Source organism: Silene latifolia, chromosome X, assembly GCF_048544455.1.
Source record: "Silene latifolia isolate original U9 population chromosome X, ASM4854445v1, whole genome shotgun sequence".
NCBI classification, from domain to species: Eukaryota; Viridiplantae; Streptophyta; class Magnoliopsida; order Caryophyllales; family Caryophyllaceae; genus Silene; species Silene latifolia.
This window is the reverse complement of record NC_133537.1, coordinates 143,398,968-143,411,237: the sequence shown is the minus strand read 5'-3', so window position 1 is coordinate 143,411,237 and position 12,270 is coordinate 143,398,968. Positions and strand designations below refer to the sequence as shown.

Genomic DNA, 12,270 nt, shown 5'->3' with positions numbered 1-12,270 from the left:
AGAAACAAGCGTGCGACTAAAGAATAGTGAGTGCGATTCCTTGTCTGCCACCATCACCCTCCTCTGCCGCCTCAGTGGGTAGGGGGATGAACGATTGAACACCGCCTGAGCTCGTCACCATGGTTAGGAAAACTAACCAACAACGACAAAGGGACCTGAACTTACGAGGTAGAAGTATCTCTGCCACAAAGAAGAATGAGGACTCATCAGAAGAAGAAACAGAGACCATGGAGAGTAGCAACCCGTTTGCCGCATTAACACGACCAGACACAGATGAGGTAGGCAAAACCAAAAACATCCACGATATAGTAAGCATCCCTGAACTAGAGGTAGAAACGGATGAAGAAGAAGAATCTGAAGAAGAGATAGAGGAAAGTGAAGAGGAGGAAGAAATTGTGAAGGACAGTATGGAACAAGGGACAGAAAACCAAGAACCAATAGAGGTGATAGAGAAAGAGGAACCAGAAAACATGAAAGAAAATAAAAAAGAAGAGCAAATACCAGGAAACAATGAAGAAGCCATAATAGCAGAGCAAGAACCTGAAAACACAGACGGAGAAAAGAAAGCGAGAAGAGAGGATATGCTACAAATTCAACTAGAAGATATCGAAGAAGAAGTAGAGTCTGAATCAGTCGTAGTATGCTTTATTTTAGGCGCCAACCCGCCATGGGAAATCATAGAAGGCTTCATAAGGAGGATCTGGACGAAATTTAACATAGACAAAATCTCATTCATGCCAAATGGAATATTCTTAGTGAGATTTAAAACTATAGAGATGAAAGAAAATGTTCTACTCTCAGGGCACTACCTATTTGACAACAAACCTATGATTGTTAAATCATGGGAGAAGGATTTGGAGATGAATAAGGACCATGTGAAGTCAGTGCCAGCTTGGATTAAAATCCATTCACTCCCTCTCAAATTCTGGGGCAAAGTGCTTCCTCAGATTACTAATCTGGTAGGAAAATTTGTGAAGAGTGACATGGCAACACAGGAAAAGACAAGAATCGGTTATGCAAGGGTAATGGTGGAGCTGCAGGTGGACCAACAACTGCCTAATAAGATCTCTTTCAGAGATGAAAATGGAGGAGTGGTACAAGTGGAAATTGAATATGAATGGAAACCAATTAAATGTAAGAAGTGTAAAGGCATGGGTCATGACACGGAGAACTGCAGGAAGGGGGAAACTAAGAAACCAAGACCCCAACCAATTCAGAAGGTTTGGAGGCCTGCACAGATCCCTGCAAGAGCTCCACCAGAAAAACCAGAAAAACCAGAAAAACCAGAAAAACTAGCAACCAGGGAAGCTTCTACAGTGGAAGGAAAAGCTGCTGTGGGATTCAACACCCCAATAAAGAAGCTAGTTAATTTCAGAAATAATGAGAAGGGACTGGAAGGATACAGCAATGAAAATTTTGGAGCCTATTCCTACAAGGAGGTTGCTGCCTCTCCTCATAAACAAGTTGAACATGGTAATGCCTCAAAATCTATTGTATCTAATGGATAGAATAGGTTTCTGGAACATTAGAGGGATGAATAGAGTAGGCAAACAAAAAGAAATTAATCATTTTTTACAAGCAAACAATATAGGTTTATTTGGGTTATTGGAAACAAAAATAAAGATTAAGGCTTTTCACAAGGCATCTTGTAGTTTTAATGACTGGTGCATCACTACTAATTCTGGGTTTCATGCTGGAGGTCGCATTTGGATAATCTGGAAACCTAGCTGCTTTAGGGTTCAAGTACTAGAATATAATGCTCAATTTGTCCACATGAAAGTAGACTCCTTGGCAGATAGGAGAAGCTTCTGGCTCACTATGATTTATGCTTTCAATGGAACCCTTGATAGGGAACCTCTGTGGAACAATTTGAGAAAGCACTCGAATTCAGTTAAAGGTCCCTGGGCAATTGCAGGTGACTTTAACTGTGTTCTAAATGCCTCTGAGAGAGTGGGGGGAAACTCTCCAACTGGGGAAATGGAACCATTTAGGAGATGTACTGCTGACTGTGGGATGGTGGACATTGCTGCAACTGGGGCACTGTACACCTGGAACAATAAACAAAAACCTGAAGATAGAATCTATAGCAGACTAGACAGATTCATGGTAAACCAAGACTGGTGTGACAATTTCCCTGATATATATGCCCATTTTATGCCTGAGGGGTTACTGGATCATACTCCCTGCCTGCTAAAGAGCACAACTCAGATTCAGGGTAAAAGGAGCTTCAAGTACTTTAACATGTGGGGAGGATCAGTGAAGTTCCTTCCATTGGTAAGAGAACACTGGGATTCTGGCTGCTATGGGACTCCAATGTTCATACTTGCAAAGAACTTGAAGAATATGAAAAATGCCCTTAAGGATTTGAATAAGGAATGCTTCAGTGACATAGAGAATGCAGCTGCAATTCTTCAGAAACAAGTGGAGGGTCTGCAGGAGTCTATAAATAGAGACCCCTCCAATATACATAATATCAAAAAAGAGTATGAGGACTCTCTAAAGCTGCAGGAGCTATCTAAGGCTAGGGAAAGCTTCCTATCCCAAAAATCTAAACAGCAGTGGATAAAAGAGGGAGATACTAACAGTTCATTCTTCCACGGCATACTGAAAAGAAGGAGGAATAAGAATAAAGTGGCAATGGTAGAGGACATGAACGGCAAATTATGTGATAATCAGGAACAAATTCAGAATGCTTTCTTAGACTATTACAAAAACCTGCTAGGATCTTGTAAAGATACCAAGAGAATTCACAGGAGAATCATTGCCCACGGTCCTATATGCACTGATGAACACTGGACACAGCTGAGAAAACAAGTTACTGGGGAGGAAATTAAGGAGGCTCTCTTTAGCATTCCTGACAACAAATCCCCAGGCCCAGATGGCTACACTAGCAAATTTTTCAAGGACTCATGGGGGGAGATAGGAAGGGATGTCATCAGAGCAGTCCAAGACTTCTTCCAGAATAGGCAACTACTCAAACAGATTAATTCTACGAATATCACTCTCATCCCCAAGTGTGACAGACCTAAGAGTGTGCATCAATTCCGTCCAATTGCTTGCTGCAATGTAGTGTATAAAATCATATCTAAACTCCTATGTTCCAGGCTTGCAGAAATATTACCTCAAATTGTGGGACAGAACCAGGGAGCATTTATCAAGCAAAGAAGCATACAAGAGAATATACTTATTTGCCAGGACCTGATCAGGTTATATGAAAGACCTCACGCATCTGCTAGGTGTATGTTCAAAATTGACCTGCACAAAGCCTATGACACTGTGGAATGGGGCTTCATTGAGAACCTATTGGACGAACTTCACTTTCCTCCAGATTTCAAAACTCTCCTAATGCAATGTATTACAACAACATCCTACTCTTTCTCCTTAAATGGGGAAACGTTTGGCTACATACAGGGGAAGAGGGGCCTTAGACAGGGGGATCCCCTTTCACCTCTGATCTTTACCCTATGCATGGAGTATCTAACTAGGACTCTACACTATGCTTCGTCAAAACAAGAATTCAAATTCCATCCTATGTGCAAGAAACAAAGACTGACTAGTCTCATGTTTGCAGATGATGTCATGCTGTTCAGTAAAGGGGATGCCCCTTCCATGATGCTATTGTTACAGTCCTTTGCTACTTTCTCTAATGCCACAGGACTACAAACCAGTGCCCCTAAATCTGCTGCCTTCTTCAGGAATGTTCCAGATCAGTTACAGTCCGAGATATTGCAGGTTTCAGGTTACAGTGAAGGGAAGATCCCTTTCAACTACCTTGGTATGCCAATACAGACTACTAGACTCAAAAAGCAAGATTGTGAATGTCTAGTGGACAAAATATGTGCTAGAATCCATGGATATAGGGCAAGGAAATTTTCCTATGCTGGTAGATTAGTCATTGTTAAGAGCGTCCTCAACTGTTTACACTCCTACTGGGCATCACTATTTGTCATACCTAAGGGCATCACTAAAAGTATTGAGGCCGTATGTAGGAACTTCTTATGGGATAACTCAGCTGACTATAGGAAGCCTCCACTGGTGGGGTGGGACAACATCTGTAGACCAAAAGATGAAGGAGGCTTGGGTCTCAAGGATCAGGAACATTGGAACAAAGCCATGGTAGGGCGGCTTGTTAACTGGATAGCCATGAAAAAAAGACTCTATATGGGTTAATTGGGTCCAGAACAACTATCTAAAAGATCGGGAATGGATGGAATACAAGCCTAGCTCCAACTCTAGCTGGGTGTGGAGAAGAATCTGCAAGGTTAAAGACGAACTGAGAGCTGGTTATTCCAATGGACATTGGACTGCACAACCAGGAGAATTTACTCCTGCTGGATGCTATACTTGGCTTAGAGGGAATAGGCCTAAAGCTCAATGGAACAAGGCAGTCTGGAATGCTTGGACCCTACCAAAACACCAATTCCTAGGTTGGCTTGTGGCTCATGAAGCCCTGAGTACAACAGCCAAGCTAGTCAGGTTTGGGATGGATATTGAAGATAAGTGCTATCTCTGCGGCCTAATATCTGAGACCATGGAGCATCTGTTCTGCGAATGCCACTACAGTAGAAGAATAGTCAGGGAATTGAATAAGATAACTGCATGGGATTTCCCAACCAGGAATACCATGGAATGGTGTGTGCATAGAACAGGGACTGCGCTTCAGAGAGGAATTCAAAATGCTATGATGATGAGCATGTTGTACCAGATATGGCAACAAAGAAACAAGAGTAGAACTGAGAACGTCCTGCTCCGTCCTGAAGTAGTGGCAGGGATAATCATGGAAGAAATGAGATCAAGAGTTCGAACTCGAGAAAGAACACCAATGACAATCGAAGATAGAGATTGGCTTAGTAGAATCCGTCTTATGATCTAAATCCGATGTATGATCACTAATTAGTAACATTTTTGTAACCCTTTTATAATTATTTATATATTATTCTCACATTTCACCAAAAAAAAAAAAAAAACGCCCAAATCGATTTTCTAGGGCAAAATTCTCGTCCTAATTCAATTCAGCTAAAGGACCAACAAATTTAAATGGATTCATGAGGAAATACATACCTTGAGATGGCATTGTTGATAATGGCACGAATGGAAGCAAGCTAAAGACCAACAATGGCGGTTTTTTGGTTTGTTTGTGTCGAAGGTTGAAGACGAAATGAGGATGATATGCGGACAATCCTCGCGTCTTTTACAGAAAAATAGGGAAGCTCCCTTGACTCGCCAGGTTGCTCGCGCCTCAATGAGGTGCTCCCTGCTCTTTCAGCGAAATTTTGGGCTTTGGCCCAATTTCCCATAACAAACTTCAAATTTTCAATGACGACATTAAGGACCGTCATTTTTCAAATACAACAACAAATACTGAAATCAAAATTCACTATTTTCCTTCAAAATTCCATACAAATGGCGATTTAAACCGCCATATTTCAAATACAAAAGCAAATAGTGAAAATTTAAATTCACTATTTTCCTTCAAATTTCAACGACGGCAATTAAAACCGTCAATTTTCAAAATAATAGTGAAATTAAAATTCACTATTTCGTCAAATTTCAACGACGACAATTAAAACCGTCAATTTTCAAAATAATAGTGAATATTCAAATTCACTATTTTCCTTCAAATTTCAACGACGACAATTAATACCGTCAATTTTCAAATAATAGTGAAAATTCAAATTCACTATTTCGTCAAATTTCAAACGACGGCAATCAAAACCGTCATTTTCAAAATAATACTTGGAAATTAAATTCCACTATTTTCACCACACATGTTAACGGCGGCACATAAACCGTCACTTCAAACGTAATAGTGAAGATTCCAAATTCACTATTTCCTTCACATTTCAACGGCGGCACATAAACCGTCACTTCAGACGTAATAGCGAAATTTAAAATTCGCTATTTCCTTCAAAAAATTCAAACAAACGGCGATTAAAACCGCCACTTAAAATTCAAAAAACGAGTAGTGAAGATTCAGAATTCACTATTCCTTCAAAATGTCAACAGGGGGCTTCCTCGCGGGACCCGCTCATTTCAACAACATTGATAGTGAAATTCAAAATTCACTATTTCCACGGCGGCATCATGAGTCCACTACCTTCAAAACAAGCCCATCCGATGCGGCTATTCTCACGGTCAATTAACCGACCGCCCCATGGCTGGCGAGCATTACTACGCATCGCGGCTGGCGAGCCCTCCTCATATACGCACCATGGCTGGCGAGCCTTGCTACGCATCGCGGCTGGCAAGCCCTCCTCATATACGCACCATGGCTGGCGAGCCATACTACGCATCGCGGCTGGCGAGCCCTCCTCATGTACGGACCACAGCTAGCGAGCCATTGTCCTGAAACACGCAAGGACATACCCGAAGATGCCTCATGTATGAATCCTTCTTATGGCTGGCGAGCCTTTGTACGTAGTATAACGGACTTTAAACAACCTGCACGGACAGTCGACGGACTCTAAACTGTTCCTGACGATAGGTCCTTGGCTCGAACCCTCGAGTCGCCTTGGCGTCGCCCTTCCCGACGGCAGGTCCTTTGCCCGAATCCTTTCGAGCCGCCTCGACGTCGTTTGTGTTGGAGCTTGTGTCCTCCACAAATTAGTGTGATAACATTTGTAAATCTCTTACAGGTTCACAAGGGTATACTTCGTATATTTAATCAGTTGATTAACGTTTACCTAATAACGGTTGGCTTGCTTGAAAGTTTGACGTTATTATCATACAGATGGCGGTGATCAACTGGTCCCTAAAGGTCACACCTATAGGATGTGTTTGAGAAATGTGGTTATAGAAATATAATCACATTGATGCCCAAAATGACTAAAAAGTTAGTCAATGTGTTGATGAGATAATTATTTAATAAAATTAAATAATATTAAGTTGAGACGAATGAACTGTCAATTCGTAAATTAAATATAATAAGCTATATTTAGTTAAATATATTTAATGTTAGCTTGGACGAATTAATCTGTTAATTCGTAATTTAATATAATTATTTATGTTTAATATCAACAAGATGAATGTGTCATAGTGGTAATAGTGAGGGTACACAAACCAAGAGGTCATGGGTTCGATCCTCACTAGATGACAATTCAACATATTTTATATATTTTTGGAAAGACCAAAAATAAGGAGAATAATCTCCTTATTTCGGTCAGTTAGGCCGAAAATTAGGAGAGATTTATTCTTTCTTAATTGACTCCTAATTTCGGCTACTATAAGAAAGAAAGGGTGAGAATTCTTCTACCCTAATTCTTTTCTTTGACCTTGCCTCCTCTCTCATCAGAAAAACACAAAAAAAAACAACTAAATTTTACAGAAAATTTTAGATCGATTCGAGCACAATCAATAGGGCATATCTCAGATCGTCTTGAGTGCAACTAATAGGCGAATATCAATTTTGATATTGTTCTTAGGCCATATTTGCTAGGACCGAAGGTTAATTCTGAATCCTTATACTTTGTTTATGTATTTCGTTTATGACCTTTAATCATCATTGTTAAATTCGTTATAATCCTTCTAGTTTAAGGAAAGTATACATATTATTTCCCACAGTTTGGGTCTCCAGGTTGTAATCTTCGATTGACCTGGGGGCTCTACTTTGACTTTCGCCCTGTCCAAGCCTCAGTCAAAGTGGGGGCTCTGTAGATACCCAGTATCTGCTGAGACTCCAACAAACACCCGATGATTATCGGACTACAACATGTTTTGGAATCGCGGCGTTTGATCGATAGTTTGTGTACAACTTTATGTCGGAAAACTTAAAACGATTTCGAAAATAAAACATTTCAAAACTTTTCAAAAGTACCTGGAGTGTGTAATGCACGACGACGGGGTCGCGATGACACTAACTAGAGTCAAAACTGACACCGGGCCAAAAACCGACTCAAAAATTTAAATCCCGACTCCAATAACGAGTCAAACCGAGTCAACCACAAAAAACAAACCATTTCAAACCTTCTATACTAAGATTTCCCGGATTCATGAATGGTCAAGTACCAAACATGTGACTACAAATCCTAGGATAGAACTAGTCATGATTGCACTTGTGTAAAAGTGACAGGACAACTCGAAGACCTGCGATGTGGCTCGCGCCTCTTTGAGTAGCCCAGGTGGCCACGTCGCTCAAAACTCACACAACCACTCATTTTCTTTTAAATACCCCTCAAATGCCCCCATTTGAGAATTTACGCGAGTGTCAGCCCCCTTTTTTCTCCCTTAAAATTCTCGACTCGGCTTCTTAAGTCACAATCCGACGCGTATTTACGGCCTACCGATCGTAAATACAAGCCTTGCACATTGTTTGGTACCGTCATCGTGCATTAAATCACTTGACCGACCATTTCGACCACTACACCGTTTAAACCGACTCTTTTCCTACCAAACGAGTTGTTACACTTACGTCGGTTTCTCGCCATAACCAAACATGTAAGTATGAGGGTGTAAAAATCCTTCTTTTATCATGTCTTTGCTTGTTTTATGACCATAACATGCTAAAACATGCATAACACGATCCAAAACATAGGATAGACGAGCCAAAACTGAGTTTTGGCCTGAGGCAGAAGTCCCTTGTTCTGCACAGAGGCCCGCGCCTCAATGGGGTGCCCAGGTCAGAACTCAACCGTGTTTGTTCTTGTCCTTCGTCATTAATCTATTTTCATATTTGTAATCGGTTTTTACCATTTCGAATGTTTTCAAACTGTTTTATTTATTTTTACAAATTTTAACCATAAAACATTTTTCACCCTTGGTTCTTAATACCATGACGGTTTAATCCGTGTTCCGGTGATAATATTTGGTTAATAACATTTAAAAGGTATTTTAAAGCCTTTTATTTCATTTCTTTACATTTTGAGAGGTATTTAAAGCCTTTCATCATTTCTTTACATTTCCAAAATACACATATTAGTCACCAACACAAAGTCATCCTTGGTTCCACATACCATGCCGGATTTTAACCCGGGTACGATGATGAGTATCAACTAATTATATTCAAATGAACTTAAAACAATTAGTTCATGATCATTCTCAAAACTATCCATGTCAAGTCGAACCCGACACCGAATATCATCAAAATAATGATGATTATTCGAGTCTCATTCCTCAAATCAACAAATACGGTCTAAACGACCCTTTCAAACCAAAACGGGTTTAAATACCCACTTTTCAACACATTTCATAAACGTTTTTCAAATGGTCAGAGCAGGGCATATAACCGTTGACTGGCCCGCGCCTAAACATGCCTTTTCTTTCTTATTTTCAAAACCAGGGGAGACCCCCTTGCACCGCCAACAGGCTCGCGCCTCATGTGGCCGCCTGATGCAGGATCTGTTCCCTTTCCAGGATTAGTCTAGGACGATCTCGACTCCGGCCAACCAGGATATAGGACGGATCAGATGACTATTTGTTCATTCAAAAATCACATTTGCAAAATGCCTTATTAAGAAAAATGGATCGTGTTATGCACCATAAACCTAATACGGTAAATGGATGTTTAATTTCCGTCTTGCATGCAAATCAACCATAAATCCAACTTGACATCTTATACTTGATAGTTGGATTAAATCAACCGACTTATAAAGCTCTCACTTGTTAGGTTTAAATTATTGGATGCGCATTCATGCATTTAAACCATTTTATCAACTTTTGCATTCAACCAACCAAGATCGATCAGTAGAGGCCGCTACCGCGGGCGAGATTGGGTGTCTGATTAAAGGGCTTCCCAATACGTACCTTCACCTCTTACTAAGAAACTTTGGATAGTGGACAACTTTATCCAGGGCGTACGAGAGTCATTCTAGAGATAGGATGCTAAAGAGGGACGATTCCTTATCTTTAGTACCTATGTCACACACTGCTTTGTTCTTCGTTTGATCGAGGTATAAAGTGGATTCGAACGGGTTCCAAGCATCCCACAAAGCTTGGTGGTGACTCCGAACATCTCTAATCGTTTTGAGACCCTTACCGAGACGAAACTGACCGATCTAAAACGATCTGGTCGAAAGCATTTTTACGCTGCCGAGCGTGGCTTTCAAAAGACCGCTGCACATCCGCAGATCGACCGGGCTTGCAGGTGGGCCGATGTCCACAACATGCATCATTTAGTGTAGTTTAGATTGCATTCATTTGTTATATATGTCATATAGAATTGCATTTAATTAGAGCATGCATTCATTCATATCGTATCATTGCATTTTTACTTCAACTTCCAAAAATCTTTAAAAATCCCAAAACATGTATTTCTTTTTCATTCCTACTCCTACATGTACATTGAGGACAATGTCCAAAATAAAGTGGGGGATGGGAATTTATTCCAAAACACATAAAAATTGAAAAATTTCGAAAAAAACTCAAATATATGTTCTTCAATTTCATAAAAACAAAATCCATAAAAATTTGAAAATTTCAAAAAACCAAAAACATGTTCTTTAATTTAGTAGTGTAGAATTGTATATACTTGTGTTCTAGTTCTCTTCTCAGATAGATACAACACTACATTTGCGGCATTGTCAAGGGAATGTGAAGACCGCTTGGTATGATCGTTCTAATCCATATTTCCCTTCCATTTCTTTTCATTATTCATATGAGGAGGATGGGCTTACATGTCAAAGAGGATGTTGTGCATTTTGTTGTTGCGGTTTGTGTACCTATGTGTTGTTAGGAGTTTCATCTAGATTATATGGCATAATAGTTGATAGAACCATATGCATTAGGTTGTATATATAATAGTTGCATCATGGCATGTAGTTTGCATGGTTAGAAAATTTTGTGAAAATGCCTATTTGGGAAGCTTGACAAGTGTATATACGGCCCTTGTAGATAATTTTTCTCCTTGAGACTTTATTTGGTAGAATACCCTCAAGACACCCTAGGATGTGTCATACTAGTATCTTTTGACCCATGGACTAAGGCCTAGTTAAGATTACCTTGTGGTGTGATAACTTCTTGGCTACCGTTTATTGCAAGGTGACCTTTGAAGCCATGCAACCGTTCTTTCATCTCTATCAACATATTTTGTCAACAAAAAGGGAATGGGCGCCAAAATCTCCAAATTGAGTTCAAGTACCAAAATCTAAATCAAAAAGTTTGCAAAATGCATCAATGAAAAGAGGAGAAAAATAGACTCCTATGCTTTAATAAAAGTACCCTTGCTACAAATGGGGTTACTTTGAAAAACGTTCAAAAATGCAATATTGAAAAGAATTGCCAAAGTATCAGAAAATGCCAAACATCAAAAATGGCAAGAAATGTTCTCAAATGTCAAAATCCACAAGAAATTAGGGGGGGGGGGGGAATCAAAAGGCAAACTACAAATGTGAAACTCAAAATATCTTGATCCCTTTTTATCCATTAATCTCATTTTTGTTGCATGGTGGAGAGGGGACAACCCTTCTTCTTGTCAAGGCAAGAGGGGGAATTCCGCGATCCTACAATGTTTTCTAACACCATAGGGACTTGGCTATTGAGAAAAGCATTTAGCGATTGTGGACAAAGGTAACCTAGTTTAACACAACTTGGAGATGATTTGTTGGTATCCTTTTAGACTTAGTAGCTTGGAGAAATGATATCTACAATGGAATGTGTACCCTTAGATTGCTCCCCCTTAAGATGATTTCCGCCACTTAGATGAGGAAAGTGGCTATTCTTTTGTAGATACATCCATTACTTATTTTGTGTGCTTAAATGCTTGGATGTATCGCCATTTTGGCAAGCCCCACCTTGCCTTGTAAGAAGGAATCTTACCTCATGGATGTCTTGTTGTGAGTTGAAGGGGAGAAGTGAGACCCACTAATTGTCTCACATCGGCTATATTAGATTAGTATAAATAAAGGTCTAGTTCTAGTCACCTCTTTACTCGGGACGAGCAAAGGTTCGGTTTGGGGATATTTGATGTGACTCCTATTTACGCACATTTAGTCCCCTAACTAGCCTAGTTCCAATTTTTTTTAGTATGTATTAGGGTTGTTTCTTGTCTTTGGCCTCCTTCTATGAATATTCTATAAAGTTTGGTCTCCTTTGTAAGAGAAGAGCAATAACTTGACTAGACGGAGTGAAGCGGAGCTAAATTGATAGCATATAACAACCAAGCACCAAAGAGGAGACCAATTCTAAAGGCTTAAGTCAATTAAACAAGTAATTGGGCAATGACTAAGGATCCCCACGACCCCTCAACGATCCCCATGGATCTTGAGGCAGTCAAAGAAGGAGAAACCATGCTGGGATCACAATCCGAGCGGCTAAAGCTCAATCCCGGCGACTCAGCTT

General features: G+C 40.1%; 1 protein-coding gene across 1 annotated transcript; it reads left to right on the top strand.

The window, feature by feature from the left end:
- Positions 1-4,207: 4,207 nt before the first annotated feature.
- Positions 4,208-4,873, top strand: LOC141618458 (uncharacterized). Its single transcript, XM_074435567.1, has one exon. The coding sequence runs from the start codon at positions 4,208-4,210 to the stop codon at positions 4,871-4,873; it is 666 nt and encodes a 221-aa protein (XP_074291668.1).
- The last annotated feature ends 7,397 nt before the right edge of the window (positions 4,874-12,270 follow it).

Coding starts and splice junctions, on each gene's coding strand:
- LOC141618458 (XM_074435567.1), top strand. CDS start 4,208: ATGGAATACAAGCCTAGCTCCAACTCTAGCTGGGTGTGGAGAAGAATC.